This window comes from Aspergillus tanneri (assembly GCF_003426965.1).
Source record: "Aspergillus tanneri strain NIH1004 chromosome Unknown AapTan_6_pilon_pilon_pilon, whole genome shotgun sequence".
Classification (NCBI taxonomy): Eukaryota; Fungi; Ascomycota; class Eurotiomycetes; order Eurotiales; family Aspergillaceae; genus Aspergillus; species Aspergillus tanneri.
In genome coordinates, this window is record NW_022984633.1 from 3,267,159 (window position 1) to 3,288,662 (window position 21,504).

The 21,504-nt window shown below is 44.6% G+C and overlaps 7 protein-coding genes across 7 annotated transcripts; 4 read left to right on the forward strand and 3 right to left on the reverse strand.

Annotated features, from left to right (window-relative positions):
• Positions 1–2,431: 2,431 nt before the first annotated feature.
• Positions 2,432–5,173, reverse strand: ATNIH1004_009096 (putative C6 transcription factor; the record flags this gene model as incomplete). The annotated part of the gene is made up of 2 exons (XM_033573696.1): positions 2,432–5,026; positions 5,096–5,173. The coding sequence occupies 2 exons, from the start codon at positions 5,171–5,173 to the stop codon at positions 2,432–2,434; spliced, it is 2,673 nt and encodes an 890-aa protein (XP_033424248.1).
• A 1,171-nt stretch (positions 5,174–6,344) lies between these two features.
• On the forward strand, positions 6,345–8,813 carry ATNIH1004_009097 (repressor protein; the record flags this gene model as incomplete). The annotated part of the gene is made up of 2 exons (XM_033573697.1): positions 6,345–8,498; positions 8,562–8,813. The coding sequence occupies 2 exons, from the start codon at positions 6,345–6,347 to the stop codon at positions 8,811–8,813; spliced, it is 2,406 nt and encodes an 801-aa protein (XP_033424249.1).
• Positions 8,814–8,868: 55 nt separating this feature from the next.
• ATNIH1004_009098 (uncharacterized protein) lies at positions 8,869–9,341 on the forward strand (the record flags this gene model as incomplete). The annotated part of the gene is made up of 2 exons (XM_033573698.1): positions 8,869–9,144; positions 9,237–9,341. 2 exons carry the CDS (start codon positions 8,869–8,871, stop codon positions 9,339–9,341), a joined length of 381 nt encoding a protein of 126 aa, XP_033424250.1.
• A 2,097-nt stretch (positions 9,342–11,438) lies between these two features.
• On the forward strand, positions 11,439–13,904 carry GNT1 (N-acetylglucosaminyltransferase; the record flags this gene model as incomplete). The annotated part of the gene is made up of 6 exons (XM_033573699.1): positions 11,439–11,753; positions 12,429–12,472; positions 12,837–13,060; positions 13,149–13,410; positions 13,450–13,789; positions 13,842–13,904. 6 exons carry the CDS (start codon positions 11,439–11,441, stop codon positions 13,902–13,904), a joined length of 1,248 nt encoding a protein of 415 aa, XP_033424251.1.
• Positions 13,905–15,268: 1,364 nt separating this feature from the next.
• On the forward strand, positions 15,269–16,489 carry ATNIH1004_009100 (DUF1996 domain-containing protein; the record flags this gene model as incomplete). Its single annotated transcript, XM_033573700.1, has 3 exons — positions 15,269–15,607; positions 15,882–16,034; positions 16,091–16,489. 3 exons carry the CDS (start codon positions 15,269–15,271, stop codon positions 16,487–16,489), a joined length of 891 nt encoding a protein of 296 aa, XP_033424252.1.
• A 294-nt stretch (positions 16,490–16,783) lies between these two features.
• Positions 16,784–17,200, reverse strand: ATNIH1004_009101 (uncharacterized protein; the record flags this gene model as incomplete). Its single annotated transcript, XM_033573701.1, has 1 exon — positions 16,784–17,200. One exon carries the CDS (start codon positions 17,198–17,200, stop codon positions 16,784–16,786), a length of 417 nt encoding a protein of 138 aa, XP_033424253.1.
• A 466-nt stretch (positions 17,201–17,666) lies between these two features.
• ATNIH1004_009102 (cytochrome and DOMON domain-containing protein) lies at positions 17,667–18,653 on the reverse strand (the record flags this gene model as incomplete). The annotated part of the gene is made up of 1 exon (XM_033573702.1): positions 17,667–18,653. One exon carries the CDS (start codon positions 18,651–18,653, stop codon positions 17,667–17,669), a length of 987 nt encoding a protein of 328 aa, XP_033424254.1.
• Between the last annotated feature and the right edge of the window lie 2,851 nt (positions 18,654–21,504).

Below are 21,504 nucleotides of genomic sequence, written 5' to 3' on the forward strand. Positions count from 1 at the left end.
CATACTTGCTGATTGAATGACAGTTTTACAAAACATGGCCATGCACAAAGTTCACATGCATGGACGCTTGATGTGTGGTATTAAGACAAATTTATGCAACACTATGGATTGAATGATTTTATAAAGCTCTTCACATCATTTTTTCTTGCTGCGACTTGAGCATTTTTCAGAGCGTGGTGGGATTGTCTACTGAAGGCCTTGGTGTTGTATGGCTTTTTGGACAGTTCCCCTAACCCCATTTTATATACACATTATATATATTCCCCCCTTTTTACCGACATTGTCGTGATCGCCCATGATAGGCTATAAGATTAACAGGGCTGATGCAGTATATGAATGATGATTATATTATTGGAATCATTTTCCGTGCCTAGCACCAGTCTATCATCAAATACGTTTATTTATTACTTGTGGTTTACATTTCGTCCTAACACAAAGAACTTTCCACTGAATGTCTATTGTTAACTATGGGTTCATCAAACTATACACCTCTCCACTAAAGAAATAAGTTTCTATCAATAAGCTCGAGATATGTATGCCTTGCTTCTGTTGTATAAATATATTTGTTCAAATCACTTTAGTCCTCCAACACAATAGGCTATTTACTCCTTAACTAGAAGTTCTCTCCTTAGTTGCCTTGCGCGTTCGCCATTTTATCCTTGGCCGCATGCACAGCAGACCCTAGATGGCGGTGGGATTGCGGTCTTTATCTATCGACTATACACTCAAGTCTCTGCCATAGCCGTTCCCAACGCTGGACGGTTTCTACCCTTAAAATTCCCGGGCACTTCCTAAGCTGTCCTTTATCAGAGACATGTTGCCTCCTATACTCCATTTCAAGATGCGGATGGAAGCCAAAGAGAACTGTCCTGCGGCTTTCTACTCTCCCGCAACCAATTGCCATGCTGTGGAAGATATTTTGCTTTTGTGATTCTAAAGACAGGCGCTACAGAACCTTCGCAGATATTTTCTATGTACATCCAAACCACTCTTCAATGCGTGCCTTGCGGTATTATATTCTCAGATCATGAAGAAGTAATACTAGGCGTTAGCACATATGACTCTTTATGCAGTATGACAGGATCAAAAGCACAAGTCTCTGATTCCAGGGTCTATAACTGCCTGTGTACTCGGGGATGTCCAAGACAAGCCGCCGAGAGGGGGACTGGAATGAGGATGTGAGAGGTAATTTGGAAAACACAATTGCGGGCTATAAACTCGAAAAAAAAAAGGAAAGCTAACCCAATGCTAATGCTTTGTACTTATCGGGCTATATTTGTGTGTATAGTTGCCTGATATAAGGCTATATCGACTGAATAGTATGCAATTATATTATATTGAGGCCCCAGTGCAGAGATATGGTTTTCGCCTATGGTGGCTCAGGAAAGCTCATCTATAACCTGGATAATATAATACTCTGGTCACAGCTATAAATCTCTTGCGTGCGGGAAGTTGGAAATCTTACTGAGGAATATGACTGTAGTCCTGTTATCTCTTACCATCACATGACTCTGGAGATATCAAAGCCATGTACCATTTTGAGCAAGAATGGTTCGCATTATGAGTGGTGGTCTTGTGCCTTCCCAACGGTTTAGCATGTCCTGCTTGGAAAAACATTACCAATCTCTCACACCCTACGAGATCAAACTGACGATTGACATAGTGGTTTTCTTCGAGGGCCGTACAGAGGAAATGTGTTCCAGACACCCGGTACCTGCAGTTTTGGGGGATTCGAAATGCATGACCCCTGCCGCCGTTATGAGGGAAGTGGAACAGTTAGTTTTTCAATTAGGCTGGGTGGACGGATACATCCCAGCCGTACTGGAGAACCTCTGTTCTTGTTCGGGAACAAGTTAATTATATTGCTAAATGACTTGGTCTTTTACTTTAGATAATGAGATACGGGTTTGCATACTTGATGTAGGAATGAGTATAGATATGGCAGCTATACATGACTGACGTTGGTGGAAGCGTGGCTGCCTGATCATTCTTCTAACAGGTGTTGTTCTTTTATTATTGATGTTGATGGAACTGTCCCCCTATATCTTGTCAATGATGTCAAGCCACAAGGCATAACTTTGACTCTAACATAATCCTTAACATTTAGCATAATAATTCTAAACCGCCAATGATGCTCCATCTCTGTGTTCTAGTCCAAATGTAATTGCCACACAAGCGTATAATTGAACTAGCAAACATGGATACATTGTGAACTGCCTCCAGAAGGCCAAGGGCTGACATTTATATTTCACAAAGTGACGATTTTCGTCCAAGTGCATAAAAAGTATTACAGACACATATACTTCAGTAGACTCAGAGCCATTTTAAAATTTGCATTGACGTGCTCTACTCGAGTATCCAGGCCCACATAAAAACGACCAGAGATCCACTGAACTATTGCGTAGAGTCAATCAATATCAATAACTGAGTGTCATACTTCCATTGCATCTTCAGCGGAGTCTTGAAAGGTTTCTGGGAAAAAACCCGGGGGAGGCCAAATGTCTTCGAATGACGGTGGATGGACCAAAGATTGAGATTCGGCGAGACGGTCTGGGTCATGACAGAATGCATGGAAAGTGCTGTCATCTATGAAGCCAAATTCTTTCAAGCCTGCCTCACGACTGATAGCCCATTCAGTGGTATCAAGATATGCAAGATCTTTAAAGATGGAATCGATATCAGTGCCGGGAGCTGAAAGATCTCCTTTGCTTGAACTGTCATGATCCAAAAATTCGCTATTATTAGACAGTAAAGGCCGGTCATTGCTAGTGGATTTCCCAGTCATTGCAATTTTCGAAACGGATGAGTCAGGTGTCGACAGGGGATGCTCAGGCGGTAGCATTGCATCTAGCCCGTGTGCTAGATCAGACTTGTCTTCGTGAACTGTTGTCCTGTCCCTTGGAAGTGGCGGTTCTTCTTGCTGCTGCTGAAAAGACAAATCTAACATACAGAGGTCTGTATTCTCCATTATCCTATCTTTTGATGTCATATATTGCTCCTCCACGGGTACGCTGATGCCAAGGATAGCGGACGTATAACTGGAATCAGATGTTGTAGGGGGGTTCTGTGGAGCTACCGAAGCTTCTGTGTTCGAGTCTCGGTGGCATGTCGCTGCCGTAGGCATTGTGTCGACGAAGGGGTCGTTGTTTGGTGAACTAGGTGCAACTCTTGGTGTATTTTCTGCTTTCGAGCTGCGAAAGTAAGATAATGTCTCCGGCAAGTCTTTGCAGTGATACCAGTAATCAATCTTCCTAGCTAATGTACGGTAAATAGGCCATGCTAGCTTGAGCTGCATTGTCTGTTGGAGAAGAGCTTCCACCCACCGTCCAAAAGGAAACATATTATATTTGACTTTGCTGCGCAGTGTCAATGCCTGTTCAGTCAATGTCCACAAAGAAAATTCAAATAATGGCGGGAGGCCGCAAGCTCGGAAATTGTCTATATGTTGTGATATCATCGGCAACGCTCTGAAAAGGAGATTCTTTGCGCCTTCAATGGCAGCTCGTTGAGAGCGATGCATCTCAAGCTCATAGGAAGCCATGCGCAGGTAGAGCCAGAGTAGCGTAGCCAAATAAGTTAGGCACAGGTAGGTTTGATGTGGAAGTAAAGCAGAGTGTCGCTCAGGATAGATACTTTCTGGGCTAATCAGCCGACATCCTAGCGGTAAACGCTCATCCCACTGCTTGAGTTCCAGAACCAGCTGCTGCGCAAATATATGTGCACTGACCCCAGTAATAGCATCGCGAGAAATTTTATTCAGCACGCTGGCCAGTTCAACTAGCCGATTGAAGCAGCTCAAGGCTAGGAGGGGACCTCTCCGGGGCGGATTATTCCCTAGCTTTGTGCCCGCAGGCGGTAAAATGTCTGTCCAAGAGTTCCATTCTTCCAAGCCATCTTCTTCCAGCAACCCTACGGACGCCAAATCCCGTGGATGCATGCACGGCCTGCGAGACATACGAAAAGATAACAAAGAGTCGATAACAAAGCATCCGAGAAAGACCACTTTCCCTTGCCGCCGTTCTTCAGACAGTCGGAAGTCTGTGGGGGCACCTAGGCCCATAGAAATGGCCATACGGACTGCCTGTCCACTCAGCAGCAAGGCTGTCGTCCAGTCTTCAAGGCCGATATTTACTAAGGTTAGCAGAAGCAATGCCTGCACGTGTCCTAGCTCATATCGGTCGGCTTCCGATGGTATCAAGGATAGAGAGACGGAATAGTACTCTCTTGTTTTAGCAATCGACTCGGATGATCTGCCTGGCGAGGTCATTGTAGACTGAGAAATGGTATAGCTAAGGAGAGCCCAGAGAGTAGCATGGTTACCGGATCCTGGGGCTGTTTTTGTAACGGACAAAGGAGCATTTGCATAAAGGTATGATGCTCGAAGTATATTATGCTTAGCAACAATTGGGAACCAAGAATGGGTGACGGCAAAATAAATGTCTAAGAGCTGCGACGTTTGAGTGGGCAATTCTAGTGAGACTCTAGTGCCGCTGTCAAAAGGTAAAGACAGATTATCTAACGGATGAGACAGGCGAGCTCTTTTAGCGTCAGAATAGACAGCGGAAGGCTTCACCCGTAGCCCAGCATCCAATGAAGGGGTCGATCTGCGGTCTACGCGAAACCCCCATTCGCTTTCTGGAGTAAGTGAGAAATCGCTCACATCCTCCCGAGAACGTTTTTCGGGACGATGAGACGGCGAAGAATCAGGGTTCGATAGCATCTTTTCAAGGGCATTATAGAGGCGACTTGTTTTCCATGAATCATGTAGAGTCTCAGACGCGACATCATCCGTCCAGAGATTCATAAGTTTATCACGCCGGCAAGCTGATTCTGCAGTAGTGCCCAGGAGGGTTAACATTGTGTCTTCAAAACCATCAATGTTGCAGATGGACAAAGCCCAGAGCTTCTCCAGGCCCCGTACGTATCCTTCGGGTAGTCCACGTTTCTTTGTCTGAGGATCGTACGAACATGTATGGCCAGAAGCCTGGCAGGCGGAACAAGCGGGGCGTAAGCCATCGCATTTGTCCTAAAATCATTTGGCATTGAGTTAATTAACACTTTCTATTTCGAGCTACTCTTAGGAGGGGGGAAGAACCTTTTTGCTTCGACATCTATCGCAAGCTCTGGAGACCCTCTTGCGTCGAGTGGCCTTCGGATCGGAACCCTCGTCCATTGAGGGTCAATTACTGAATTGGCATGCCGTATAGGTCAAGGGTAAGCAGAGGAGAAACAAATGGTTGAACCATGAAGCTGTTACAACCGAGCGGACGGGTCTTTGACGGTTGGAATGATTATACTATGCTGCATATCCTTCCACTCAAAACAAAGGTAAATTATTGAGGAGCCCGATATACGCAAGAAAAGAAGCTGACGGCAATCTTAAAGGGCCGAATATAGCTGCCACCACCAGGACATAGGGTATGGAAACGTTCCTCTCTGGGCCAGGCAACGCTAGATGAAGAACAAAACTAGTCAGACCCATCCGAGGCAGGGACGGGTGGCTTCATAGCACAATTGATCGGAGCCAAAATCGGAGTCAGTGGCATTAGTCAGACTGACCCCACATTAGTTAACTACTTCGTACGTATTGCAAATTGCTCCCCATAATTCCTCTGGGATTTGAACTGAGCTTTCTTCGAGCGAGCGGATACCACCCCTAAATCATAACAATCTATAAGAATAGGTACTACGACTACTCCGTCTAGGGTCCAATTTGGCGATGGCTGAGGACGGAATATAGTTCCTTTGTTCGTTGCGTGCGACATGACTCAGCAATTGGTTGGCGCTCAATATTTCGACTAGGTAGATATGAATGGCATTTTTAAGATTCACCTGCCGGAAAGAAGTGGCACACCTATATTGACAAAGTATGTCACTAGGATCTACTAAGTATAATAGTACCACCCCATGCATAACTTAGTGGGCCGTTATTACTAATATGTAGTAATGAACCGTAGCCGGATAAGATCTCTGCCGCCCCTTTGGCAGATCCTGCATCCAGTGAGCACGGCAATTATGTTCATTGAATTGCATTGTCCGATGAACTTTTAGACATAATTTTATCTGTTATGCTCCTACTTGAAACCCTACGCCGGCTTGCATTTTCTTCTGGCATTTAATTACGCTATGAAGCGTTTCCTTCTTCCATATGCTGTGTCCTGGGTGTCCAACAACACCCAGATATAGAAGGATAATAACTTGATTCATCTCCCAATCACTCATCCGATTGAAATATGGGTTTCCAATGACTACCTGTGGATAATATAGTCTCCACCAGCTGTCTATATCCAATAATACGTACTTGCACTCCAGGCACAAGAACCCCCCAACTGCTTCATTGCACCATGCAACCTGAAGCTCATTCCAAATTTAATCTGGATGCCTCTCTAGTGCTTGTTGGTGTTCGTGGCTGTGGAAAGCGTTCGTTAGGGTTTATCGCTGCGACGGCCTTGAAACGACGGTTTATCACCGAAGATCATTATTTCAAGGAAGTAACCGGGCTCACGCGTCATGAATACCTCCAGCATTATGGAAGCCAAGAATTCCAACGTCGCGATATTGAGGTCATCAAGTTAATGCTCGACAATCACCGTTCATGTTGCGTTATCGAATGTGGCCTTGCAAGTCTTACTCGTCCCGTCCAAGAGCATCTTCGCCGATATTCCGCGACTAACCCAGTTGTGCATATCGTCCGTGATATGGACCGCATACAGAGTACACTTGGTCTAGAGGACCAGTCGTTCAAGTTATTGTGTGAGGGAGACCCTCTACACCGCACATGCACCAATTTCGAGTTTTATAACATCGAAGAACGATCCAACGAATCTACTCATACTGATGAAGAAACTCCGGATCGCCGATCTGTTGATTACTCGTTCAAACTTAAAGAGGCCAAGGAGGACTTCACCCGTTTTGTGCGATTTATCACAGGAATGGATGTTGGCCATTCTGGCTATGATTCCCCTTTCGTACTCCTAGAAATACCTCCGGAGCTTCGGTCCTTTACTCACGCTATCTTTGTTCGATCTTCTGAGCTTATGGATGGCGCTATTGACTTGTGTGAACTTGAATTTGGCGGAGACGCTATTGAGATATGTGTTGATCGGTGGAGCCCTGTGATGGCGAGTACCGTGAGCATGCAGGTTTCGTTGCTCCGGAGAAGCGCGCGCATTCCTATCATTTTCTCCATTGACACTTCACCAAAAGGAATTTACAGCAGCGATTTATCTTCAGTGCGAATGAGGAGCATATATTCCGAGGTCGTAGAACATGGTTTGCGACTTGGAGTGGAATACTTGGCTGTTGATCTGGGCCAAGACCGCTCTTTGCTTCATCGTGTGATCAGCAACAGGGGAATGACTAAGATAATTGGTCAGCACATTTATGAATTATCTTCCGGGGTGGCTTGGGATGACGAGGACTGTCTCTCTTTGTACGGTGAGGCTGAAAAGCTTGGGTGCCAGCTTGTCCGCATTCTACGGGTGGCAGTGGAGCGTGAGGATAATGCAGCTGTTGCAAAGTTCACCAATAAGGTCCAGTCACTTACTGGTGCCCATCCACCCCTCATCGCCTATAACATAGGCCGGCTTGGACGAACTTCCCAAGTCTTCAATTCTATCCTTAGTTCTGTAACTCATCCAGCAATTAAACGATCCACAGATAATGGGAAAGATCCCTTGATCACTTCGCGAGATGCAGTTCAGGCTTTGTTTCGAAGTTACGTGCTCGACCCCCTCCAGTTCTACATTCTTGGGGCTAGCGTAGCCTACAGCCTCTCCCCCGCTATGCACAATGCTGCTTTTCACTATTGTGGTATGAACCACGTGTATAGTATCCCTGAGTCTCCTTCTCTTGCGGTGTTGGATAAGTTGGGTAGGGACCCACATTTTGGAGGCGCCAGTGTTGTTCAACCATGGAGAGTGCAGATTTCCCAAAAACTCGCTTCGAAAAGTCGACATGCAGAAGCGATCGGAGCCATCAATACAATCATGCCTCTTCGGGCGCGAGCCGATGGATCCATGCTCCCGCTGCAGGAACAAGCCAGCCGTCGCAACCAGGCCGGCCCTGTGTTGGGGTGGTATGGGGAGAATACGGACTGGGTGGGGATTATGACCTGCATCAATCGTAACCTCTCCCCACGCAATGCTATTAGTCCGTCGAAGACGACTGGCTTGGTCATAGGAGCTGGCGGCATGGGTCGGGCGGCCGTATATGCTATGCTCCGGCTAGGGTGCCGCAAAATTTTCATATACAATCGAACCTTGTCACACGCGGAGAGCGTAGCTCGTCACTTCAATTCTTGGGCTGCGTCGCAAGTAGGATCAACAGAGGTTGTGCACATATTAAAGTCAATACAGGATGAGTGGCCCTCAGATGTCTGTCCTCCATGTTTAATTGCCTCTTGTGTTCCTGCAGACCCTGATAGGGACGAGCCCCCAGCCAACTTTGAAATGCCGATGCAGTGGCTAGGAAGTCCGACTGGGGGTGTGGTTTTAGAGGTAAGCATTCTATCAAGAAGGAGATCTGGGGAAATCTTAGATTTGACTGACACCGGATTGTAGTTCGCATACAAACCCCTGGATACGCCGCTGTTGCGCCAGATGCGTCGCATTCGAAATGAAACTGGACGACCATGGGTTTTGGTTGATGGACTAGACAACGTTTCTGAGCAAGCCATTGCCCAATTTGAGTTATTGACCGGACGGAAAGCACCGCGTCGACTAATGGCTCTGGAGGCTCTCCGGAATTATGTCGGTGAGAATGGTTGCTTTGATGAAAAGACGATTCAAGCGCGGCTTAATGGTATTCGTTAACGAATTACGGAGTCAAACAAAAACGAAGGAGTCAATTACCATAATCAAAACTAGCATGTCTAAGCCCTCCGTTGGTTTCGTCGGTGCCATGGGTTTCGGCATGGCCACCCACCTCGTCTCCGAAGGCTACTCCGTCACTGGCTTTGACATCTTCCCAGCCTCTGTACAACGCTTCCACGCGGCCGGGGGCATCCCCGCCTTGTCGCTACGGGAGTCAGTAGAAGACAAGCCATATTACGTGTATATGGTGGCATCAGCGTCGCATGTGCAGTCGGTTCTGTTTGCCGAGGAAGGCATTGTGCAGTATATTCTCCCTCTAAGTAAACCAAAGGTTTTGTACCCCTTTTTTTTTTTTTAATATATATATATATATATCCCAGATAGAAATTGAAAGGAAAATCACTCTAAAAAAAACCAAATCAGAGACCTCCCCAAAACGCCACCCTTCTTCTCGTTCCACCGTCGCATCGGAACTACACGCGCGCGGCCGCAGCGACATCCAAACGCGCCACCGGAGACAGTGTATGAGAATTTTATAAGTAGGTTTGAATAGATATTATTCTGTATTAATGGTTTGGACTTCTGGACTATAGTTATACAGTTTGTTTAGTTGTACAATTATTGTAACTATTTAAATAACGCGTATATGGGCAAAATAAGCCCCTCTAAAGTACGCTCAAAATCGCATATTTTACTGGTAAAAGATCTCTTTTCTTTTCACAATATAAAGTGGATTCATATTGATGAGGCCGTGTTAGAGACCTACCTTATTCGGTATGGTCACGTGGAATCTCTTAGTCAGGGCGTTGTTAAATACACAGGCAAAACTCCTAGTTTCACAGGTGACTATACCTTATTAGGGCTAGCGTAGAAATGAAATTGCTTGGCATTTATATTTACACAGGTGCCTTAGTCATATCCTAAATAGGAAATATATAGACAGTCTGAGAGGTTAAATCCAGGGATAATCCCAACCACAACAGTCGCATTAAAATGGACTATTTGCCTGACGAAGACCCCATTGAATTTAACTCTTCTGAGTCTATTCCTTCTCCTGAATCTGGTGTACAATATAATACTGATTATGAGGCACAAATTGCTGCCAAATCCCATGGGATACAACATGGGTATGCAGTTGTTATTAAGCGAAGAAATAAAGATAAAGCGCTTTATCTTTGCTGTGACAGAGGTAGAAAGCGTTTATCCCGATCCAACGGTGTCAGACAAGCCAAATCTCGGCGGATTAGCTGTCCTTTTAGTATCCTAATTAGCTATTCAAAGCAAACAACAAAATGGACACTTACTGTACGAAATGGATGCCATAATCATGAACCCTCTCCTCCCAGTACCCATCCAATATACAGAAGGAATGAGGTGGCCCAGAAAAAGAATCAGATTATACCGTTGATTAACCAGGGGATATCAACAAAGGAAATCCTTCGAATACTTCGCCAAGAGAATAAGAAAAGTCTTCTTCAACCGTCTGACATATATAACCTACGGCAAACGGTATACTCCCAATTTTTAAAGGGAAGAAGTCCAATTCAAGCACTTATTACACTTCTTCCGGATAAAGGCCCCTGGATAATGCAATATGACACGGAAAACGGCCGGATAACTGCAGTATTTTTAACACACAAAGTCTGCCTGGAGCGCTTGCAATTAAATCCCTATATCTTATGTATGGATTGCACATATAAAACTAATCGCTTTAGAATGCCGCTCCTTGATATCATTGGTATAGCTTCAACTGGGCAGACTTTCTATGTTGCTTTTGGTTTTATGTGTGATGAAAAAGAAGAGACATATTCTTTTATTTTATCTTGTTTACGGTCCTGCTATCGAGTTCTACGGCTTCCACTTCCTTCTGTAATTGTGACAGATAAAGAAAAGGCACTTTTTCGATTAATTGAAGAGCTATTCCCTGAATCAGCTCCTATTCTTTGTATCTGGCATATAAAAAAGAACATTATTGCAAAAGCCAAGCCTTTAATCCCACGGATTATTGTGAAAACGGATCCGAAGGAGAGAAGCGAAGAAATTGACATAATTACTAAAGAAATTGAGGACAATTGGATGGAGGTTGTCAACGCAGGGACTGTGGAAGGAAAAGATCAGAAATGGGAGTTATTTAAGAAGAAATACACCAAATTTCCAGAGCTTATACAATATTTGGAGTATGAATGGCTTCAGCTTATTACTGCAAAGCGTTGTTTAAGCTGCTATACTAATTGCTACTTTCATGGTGGGACTACAGTTACATCCCGGAATGAAGGCGCTCATGTTGGTATTAAAAGTGACCTGGATAGCGCTTCTGGAGACCTTTTAACTGTGGCACAATCTATGGGGCGTACAGTTACATATCGGGATGCAGAGATTACACAGCAGGTTAATAAGGACAAGGTAAAATGGCCTATGTCGCTAAATAGATTATTGTACCGGGACTTGAAGTACAGAATTTCCCACTATGCAGTCCTAAAAGTTCACCAGATCTACAAGAAATATCTCCCGCCAGGGCCTGGAAAGTTACCAATCAGTTCTTGCACTGGAGTTGTTAACAAAACACTGGGAATCCCATGTATTCACACAATACAGTGGTATTCAGAGAACTCCAGGCCGCTTCAGATGGAACACTTTCACCGTCAATGGTGGATTGCAGGTCGTCAAATCGAACCATTGGACACCCGGCTTTTAGTGCTGGAACCGTCGATTATCCGGCCTCGCGGTGGCCAAAAACGGGAACGCCCAGGGCGAGAGCTGTTATATTGGGAGCAGGTTGACCGTGCTGTCCGCATAGCTCAGTATGGCCAAACTATTCAAGAGGGCGAGGCAGCAAAGGCAGCAGCGGCTAAGCAGGCAGGTGATAAAACAGTGGAGGGGGAAAAAATAACTCAGTTACTTGAAGCATCGAATAAGGCATCGCTTCAGACATCAAATAAGGTATTAAACAAAGCAGCAAGGCAAGTAATGCCTCAAGCATTGCCTCGGGGACAGGCTCAAGAGGGGGCTCAAGGCAGAGGTCAGGCAGGCAGTCGATCAGGGGATCTAATATGGGTGTCAGTGGAATTTGGATCACTATATTCTGATTAGGGAGTTAAACCTGGTTTAAAAACATTGTATTTAATGTCTAATAGTGGGTTTTCAGTCAAATTGCTTATAGCCAATTTTATATGGGAAATTAAAAGGATGGCAACGCCTCGACTCCCTCGAGGTGTATTAGTCACATGATATATCTATATTAGGTATAGTCAAACCTGTGTCACTAAGCACTTCCCAATTAGGTATAGTCAAACCTGTGTCACTAAGCACTGCCCAATTAGGTATAGTCACCTGTGAAACTAGGAGTTTTGCCTGTGTATTTAACAACGCCCCTTAGTCACCCAACTAGATAAGTTAACGTGATCGATCACCGAGCTACGCACCCACACAAAGCAGCCTTATAAATTGACTAATATCTCAACGAAATAAAGCGATTTTATTATGTAATTAAGACAGCATTATTTGCTAGGGCACTTGAGTCTATTAAGACCTTTAATTTGAAAATCTACGTGGTAAGCGCGCAGTTTGGTGGGGACCGCGCAGCTCGGTGATCGATCACATTAACTAACTAGTTAGAGCTGTAACCTGGGCTCGGGTCGCGAACAGCCTGGTTATATCACGTGAGCATACGTCACGTGAGACTATCCAGATATCGATAACTCCCAAATATATTCATTTGTCATTTTACACTAGATCCAGAAATGGGTTCCAATTCTTCTCAAATCTACTACTAGCCATGGGAAAGAATCTTCCTTCAGGCCTTCCTCATCGCAGAAAGTCCACAGACTCCGAGGCCGACTTTTTCGACATACCTGACGAGCCATGCCTAGCCATAGTTAAACGGCAACTGAGACATTTTCGGACCTGGGCTTTCCTTGCGCTTTTCATTCTTTTAATCATATATCTTCGACGGGAACGGCGGCCGCCGCCTCCACTGCCTCATATTAAGTATGATCTGGTTGATTGGACTCGTTACGCCTACAGCCAATATGCGACATCTAGTGCCTATCTCTGCAACGCCCTGATGGTCTTTGAGGCTTTGCAGCGGTTAGGCAGCCGCGCACAAAGGGTTTTGTTCTACCCCGAAGATTGGGATGTGCATATTGAAAGCGATCGGGATAGAGATAGCCAGTTGCTTAGCCTGGCCCGGGAGAAATATAACGTGCAATTGGTCCCGATCGATGTAAAAATGATCAAAGCTGGAGCAGGTGTGTCAATGACCATAGGTTCCTGCGGCAGCACGAGTTGGATGGTACCATATACTGATAAATTGCTTTTCATTTAAATTGATAATAGGGCCCGACGAGTCATGGGATAAAAGTATCTCTAAACTGCTTGTCTTTGGGGAGACAGAGTACGACCGTATTATCCATATAGACTCAGACGTGAATGTCTTACAGAACATGGATGAGCTATTCTTTCTTCCTTCGGCCAAAGTTGCAATGCCTCGAGCGTATTGGAGACTTCCGGATGAAAAGCAGTTGTCATCTCTATTGATCGTGATCGAACCCTCCTACCGCGAATTCTCGGCCCTGATGGATGCAGCACGACCGGATTTGTATGACCAAGTACTGACAAATGTAACTTCCACAAATAGATACGACATGGAATTGTTGAATGATCAGTATGGTGATTCGGCTATAGTACTTCCCCACCGGCAGTACGGTTTGATCACCGGGGAGTTTCGAGCAGAGAACCATAAGAACTATCTGGGGAATGAATATGAAATCTGGGACCCGGATAAGGTGCTATCCGAGGCGAAACTAGTGCATTTTTCGGACTGGCCACTGCCTAAACCTTGGGTTATGTGGCCGCAAAAAGTGCTAGCAGAAACGTTACCAAAATGCCAGAATAATCCCGGTACTCCGAAGGAGAGTGGGTGTCGCAATCGGGAGTTGTGGAGGACCTTCTATGACGATTTTCGTCGAAGAAGAAAGGTTCGCCAGAAATATAATATTATATTTGCGTCTTTGTCTGACAATGCAACAGAATATCTGCAAACTTCTTAGCTACCCGGCTCCGGATATAGATACCGATTCCCGTTCCCAGTAACTTTTATATTTTTCCTTCACGGCGCATGGAATGGTGTTTATTGTAGTTTATAGTACATGCATGCTATTGGCTTGAAGATAGCAGATGTTAGTACGATCTGTCCGTATTCATTTTCTGCTATAGACCAGGAATTTTTTTTTTTGGCGTCCAGGGGAGGAGTTTCAATAGGGTGATCTTGGAATTTCCTATTTCTCTCTACTAACCACTCGGGCATCCATTTTTGAAAGATTTTGTGCATTAACTTTCCAACTTTATTTTTATAAAATCGATTGATTCAGTTGGTTTTAAGCACGGTAGTCGCGTAAGAGGTGCCCGGACAAACTATCTAAATATAAATTGTCTGCCCATTCGGGCTGGAGTTGTCTCTGTATGGAATCTAAGACGAGAAAGAATATGTTTTTATCACTGAAGTATGTAGTACTAGATAACATGACCTTCAGGATATTACAGACGAATGAAAGTTAGGGAAGTCCAGTATATGGAGATAGTCCGCTCTATTAATAGTGAAGAATAAACAAGAATACCATCGGTATCCCCACGCAACGTCGTAACTTGCCATTAGCGTGAATTAAAAAGGCTCTGGTTGGTCAGAACTACACCGCTACCGGCAAAATATTTGATTCTGCCCTCCGAAAGATATTATGATGTTTATGGCACTGTTCTTACTGCGAAATCCCTTTATACCATTCCCGGACCGCACGTTCATGTAGTAAGGAGTTTCATATATATGATATTTAGATATTTTGATTTATTGCTTCGTTTATCATATTGAGATATATGGTATTCAAAATAACCTTTAGATCTCACGAATTTTACGAGTTCAGGCGGTAAACCAACTAGCGAATCAGAGAATATAGTCTCTTTTAGTGGTGAACTTCGACCGCCAAGAATCAAAAACGCGCCAATTGGCAAGTGACGAGGTTCCAGGTGATAGGTAGTTATGTTGGGATAGTGTCAGTCAGCTGAATACGCGTATGAGCTAGTATCACCGACCATATAATAATATGGATCTGTATTGAAAAGGATAAGGCCTCTAAGGTCTCTGACTATCTGAATCTATCTGGGGAGCTGGATAAAAAGGTGAAAAATAAAGGAATAAAGTCGGACCGAGCTGCTGCTGAATAATGAGTAATATTGGCCCATTTTGGTCGATAGATAGTAATGGTCCTCCTGTACATGGCGTATGGTGGGGCAACGAATACATATCTGGTGGTCGAGCATGTAGGCTAGCCATGTAAACATGCCTCAAGTAAGCATATAAAATGAGAGGATGATCATCGACCAGCCTAGCATACTTTTGATTCTTTGTCTCATTCACCATCTCCAGATAAAACCTAGGAGGTTCACATGCTCAACGACGGGCCATGAGGCGGCATCGACAATATGGCCTTGTTCCAGCCCTGCTGGTGGCAGTCTGTGCTTCAGTGTTGAGCAGAGCTCGGGAGACCGACGAATTCACCTTCAGCTGCGTTCCGCTGACAATACAGCGGTCTGACCCGATAGTATCACCCGGAGAGCCTTCAACCCATGCACATGCCGTTGCTGGAGGTACAGCATTCCAGAGAACCATGGCAATCACCGCTGCTAAGAATGCTCGCGAAACCACCTGCGGGGTGGAGGCTGACAAAAGTAATTACTGGATCCCTCAGCTCTATCACCGGATGCACAATGGATTTTTTGAGCTGGTCAAATTTGAAGGTAGCGTATGTTTCTAGAATCTTGTCATCGCCATTGCTGCCACACGGCTCCCTTGCAGGAACTAACTGATTAGGCAATCTATTATTTCAATCGAGCATGCAATTATTCTCTGCACACAACATCTTGCAATAGCCAGCATTATCCACTAGCACCACCTGCTGGGCTCCGCATGATTGCTGGTGACCCGTTTCTTCGGTCAACTATGTCCGGTCAAACATGGCTGAGAATCAAAAAGCTAACAGCCCATATAGAAGCTATAACCCTTCTGACTTTGCACAGCGTGCCATTTCGCACATGTGTATGAAGCAGGATGGAAGCTCAACAGAGACAAAACAACTTCCCAAGCAAGGGTGCTCGAAGTTGAGGTCTCAGGTGTTCATGCCGTCCTGTTGGGATGGAGCAAATCTAGATAGTATTGATCACAAAAGCCACGTAAGTTGAAACAGTATTCAATTGGGTTGCCTCCGACTGATGGCAAATTTACCCAGATGGCTTATCCTGCGATTGGAGACTACAACAAGGGTGTCTGTCCAGAGACACACCCAGTGGCCATATATTCCATCTTCTTGGAGTTCTTTTTCAACACACAGCCTTTCCCTGACTATGAAAATTGGGTATATTCAATGGGTGACATGACTGGATACGGTCTGCACGGGGACTTTGTCAATGGTTGGGCGGACCAAGAAGCCCTGCAGAAGGCTTTGGAGACGTGTACCACCCAAAAAGGCCTCTTGGATTCGAATTGTTCGATCACGAAGACACAGAAACGGTCATTAACGCCGCTCATCCAGACTTTAGAGGTACAGGAACCCGAGGAGGAATTGGGACAGCACGGTACTCTTGCTAAACTACCGGGCAATAATCCAGTCACCGGTGCCTTGAGATAAGCGGGTTGGTTCTAGTGCTGTGAGGAACGATATTTTGTTGGCTGTGCATGAAGTAAATCTTAGGTTCTTGAAGAACTATGCGTTAAGCCCTTGGAGAGTAGCATCTAAAACACTGAGATGCTGGGCCTGTAACTTCATATGTTCACATAACGGCACTTCTGTTGGATTTGGCTGTGTCTCGACTATAGTAGAATGGTAACTCTCGACTTGATCTTTGGGGGCATATGGTAGCATCAGAGTATTCAATGGCGACGGTACATCTCAAGCGCCAGCGGACCAATAGAGGCGAGAACTTTATGTATAACCCATGCCTTTCCTCCACCAGTGCCAAACGCCTCGTTGCTGCATTATGCTTCCAAAATCTTTAACAGTCTCGACCTCAAACAAGCCGATAGTTTGGTCCCTTTTCATCTCCTGGGACAGCCTCTCTTGGTACCGATGATTTTTTGAGTTCTCGCCGTAGGTCTGGTTCTCATCCGCCAAAACACCTGGCCTCGCCACAAGCTGAAAATCCTTATACCGTAGGTTGCGTACTGTACTGACCCAGGATTCAACTGCAACCTTTTCCTTGGATTCAACGTACATGATCCCTGGGCAGCCACCGGATCGAAGAAGCACGAAGCAGTTGTACGTGTCAGCAGCTCGTTTCAGGGCAGAGACTTTTTTGCGAGATGTGATATGGTGGGTGCGTATGAGGGCGTTGTGAAACATTCTCGCTGGTGCTCGCGATCACTTCTACGACATTGGAATGACGATTGTTTGCAGGCTCGTTGCTGTTTGTTTGGTTTGCGTCTGACGTCATTGAGCTCCTGCGGAGCGTGTAAGCGCAGCCATTCAACGCGGGGGAATCAGAGACCAGGGCGCGTACGAGAAATTTTAGACTCTGAGAGATATGCTTGTAATGAAGAATGGACTCAGTGTCTGAATACTACTACAGGGCAGGTCGATGTATTTCTGATCTAGCAAGCAAGTTTGAGTAGGATTTAGTGTGAAGTATAAATCCCGATTACCAAAGCAACAGCGAAACAGATAATTAAAGAGCTGAGCAGATGGGGGCCATAGAAAGGAACTAAGATAGTAAATCAGCTAGTAATTAATACTCTGCATCTTTGTGGTTCAATGCTCTTATGATCCGCATCTGGCCATGTCTCGTCGAGCTCAGCTAGAACCAATAGATTCACTTTTCCACCTCCTCACCGTCATCATTTACTTCTTTCGTCTCTCCCACCGACTCTGACGTCTGCTTTGCACCCCGCCGCATTGTCCCGATTAAATGCACCGAGATGTACGCTAGTCCCATAACGCCGGCGATGACCGAGTACGCAATCATTGCGCCTCGTGAGGTGCCGGGCTTGCCTATGCCTGCCAAGCGAAATCCCAGACCGCCGTTGATGATCCCAAGAATAATCATGGTGCGGCCAAGCCAACGGTGTGCGTGCGCGAATACACTCTTCCCACCGTTTCGACGGAACTGTAGGTGCTGAAACCAGCCCATTAGAGGCTGAAGCAGAATGAGAAGTGCCATCACTATAATCCCGAGAATAGGATGCACATCTGTATTCTGCGGCACTCCTCCGCCAACCCAAAGTCGAAGCCCTAGTCCCATTCCAGCAATCGCGATAGCTAGAGTGACTACCTGAAGAGGTGCATGGGCTTTTAGGACTGGTATCGACAAGGGAGCTGGGACCAAGAGCGCAAATGAAGGGAATAAGAGGACAAATGCAAATGACATGAGAAAGCCATGTGTGACAAGGACGGCCTTATTATTACCTCCAGACCTATTCGAACTCATGGCACTAGTTGACGGGTCATATCCCACAAAGGGATTGTCAGAATTCGACAGAGACCGAGAAAGATCGACATTGGCACTGCCGAAGTTGTCATGAAACCCTATTTTCTGCGAAACATTGGAGGAACTTAAAGGCTGTCCTTCCTTGTAGGCCCATATCCACTTGCTAGAAGCTAGATCGTTCTCTTGATTTATACAGTTGTCACAACGCACGTTGGCAGTCATTATTCCATTTTCAATGCCACTACCCTCGAGTAGAGTGACTTGAGCGTCAGGGTTAAACGTCGGTTCAATGTGGCCTTCTCCCCAGCGGGGAGAGAGGGTCACATCTATTGACGAAGATGAATAGAGAAGGAACATGTTTGAACTAGCCATTTGCACACCCTGCCCTAGCGCAATCCATTCGAAGGTGCTGGGTGCCTTTATCTGGAAGAAAATAGGAGTTGAATCGGAAGATGTGGAACTGGGAATGGTAATACTGTAAAATGCTTCACTCTGGCCATCTGGAGAAAAAGTGGCAATTTTCGCCAAAGCAGTCCGACCTACTACTCGGTTAATAAACTACAACGTAGAGGAAGCTACTTCACAGATGTAGGAGCAGGGAGCTTTATTTAGTGCAATAGCTTCAAGGAATAACGTGAGGGGGAAGATGATAATACATACAAACAGCTAGTGTTGTAGCGTTCACTAAAAGGTTTCGTAACTTCATAATTGATATTAAATCTGAGTCATATCATGGGTTGTTTTCACAAGGAGTCTAGTAGAACTAGAGGGGAAGTAGCTTGTTCTTATAAATAAGATTGCTAAGAATACGTGAATGATTTTCAGTATACAGCAAGTAGCAGACCACCTATAGACGTAATAAAACTTGAAGTAGGTACTTTAATACCAGTGACTTGTAAGCAGAACACGTCAGCCGTTTCACTTCTAACAATCTTAAGAAAGGTAAATTGCCCGAGAAGATATACTGATTGGAGGAACAGTGGGATAGGTACTGATAGCAGGTTGAAAAGGTACGTATATCACTAGTAGTAGTCTGCATTGTGCACCTCGTAACAATGTCTGTAGATACCATACATTGTGCCTTGCTGTGTCTCTATACACCCCTTGCATGATGGACATAGCTGAGAGAGACTGGAACACGGGCTCTTCATGACTGCTTATTAAATGGGTCAAAGTAGCTATAAAAGAGAGACAGAGAAGAGGGGAAAAAAAAAAAAAACCTGAAGGAACAAGGGAGAAAAAGTGGGAGCTAGCTGATTAAAGATTTGGCAGCTGTTTAGACCGCATATTCTATCCAGAACTTAATAACAAAGTCATTATGATTATGATACACTAACACTAACTTTGCAGGCAACGTAAGGGATAAAATATACGCAAGTTCCAAGAATTCCAGCATTCCCCACAGCACTGGCTATTGCCACGAAGGCGAAGAGGTCTCTACCCTGTCTACTGAATGGCGAACATTTATGTCATCTTATTAACTTGTTAGAAGAATTATGGTCAGATAAGCAGCAATTTTGAGCTAGTTAGCAGGGACATATGCATATATATTACTAATATTTAATTCTGTCAGCTAGTTATAAATTATAATGATCTACTCTGTTTCAGATCAGACGCCGGTGTAATTTGTGTGTGTCTGCAAGGGCCTTCCGCGAGAACCCTCGTCTCCAACTTGTATTCAGATAACTGTGAAACAATGGCTTAATACATAAATGAATTGTATTTGCCAAGCCAATATCTATGTAGAGGCACGTACTAGTAGGTGAAAGAAAGACCTATTGCCAGGTCATCATGATGTTTAAGGCCAGAATAGACAATATCTAGACTATTTAGGAGCAAGACAGAACAGAATTTATAGCCCTTGATTGTGTTAAATTTGTTCATGCATTATGTATAATGGTAATGGCTTAGGAAAAAACAGAAAATATAGCTATAATCTTGGATTTATAATTGGAGAATATTAAAAATAGATGTGCTATGAAATGAATCGCATCCCCACAAATCTAATTTGTACAGAGAAGCCAGTAAGGTTTGGAAAGTTAAGGAAGGCAGCAATGTAGGTAGTCAGTTACTGTCCAGAGTATCCTATTTTATGTTGAGTTCCTTCACCTCCTCTTGTTGCTCTGAAACGTACCGGTTTCCATATGTTCTACATCAACGAGCATGCTTTCTTGTTTCAGCCTGTCCTATGAATATGAAGTCCTTCGCTATATGAGCTATTCCTTCTGTCTGGAAAGGATCAAGATATCTCTTTTCTAAGCGTGCCTAGAGTATGGGAATTTCTGTCAACTTTTAATGCTACACCCTTCTTGCAGGTATGGATTTAAACATGGCCATATTGACAAGATGAATTGCATTGCCCAAATACCTATGTATTACCAATTTCGGTACTTGTTCCAGCCAGTAGATATTGTGGAAAATAGCTGCGCTTAGAGGAACTGCTCAGACTATCTAAATGTGACTTCATCTGAAGCATGTGGCCATGTCCAGGGAATTCCAAAGCCACGTGGGAGTATCAGAAGCGTTGCAAGAGAAAGAGAATACCAATTGATTAGGTAACAATTCATTCCTCAACTAACTTAACTATAGGAAATTATGATTTTCTATAAGCATATGAGGCATACGGGATTGATCTCCTATTTACATCGCAATCGGAAAGCTCGTCGTAAATATTTGGCGAATCTAGTATAGTACCATGACAAATCTAAACCCCTTCCTGCGTTTGTATCATTTAAAATATTTTCCACCGAATTAGTTACGGGCCTTACTATAGATATCCATTATTGGACCTGGAGTGAGCATTAACATTTCTGCTCGGCAGTTTCTAAAAATGTTAGAGTAAAAAATTGTTACAAGAACGATTTTTTCGTAGTTTTATGTAGGTTCTAGCTCCATAGAAGTATGAAAGTCTGACGCGTAGGAATGTTGTAGAAGTCGCCGGCAGTCTTTGAAATTGCCATAGAGCTTCAGAATCTCCTTTATGGCAATGGCTGTCTTCTTGGGTGAAGGTAGGTAGGCACACCGACTCCGCATATCGTGTGGCTTTGATCGACACCTTCTAGCAGTTATAGAAAGACTTTCAGCCCGACTTGAACTTGATGCGGAAAATGCAATATGGGATGATCATATGATGAGAGACGTGTCAGTGCAGGCCGCATGTTGGTTATGAAGAAAGCATGTTTGGTAGTCGTTCTCAGGGATTTTGCGCACGAGATTGTCATGT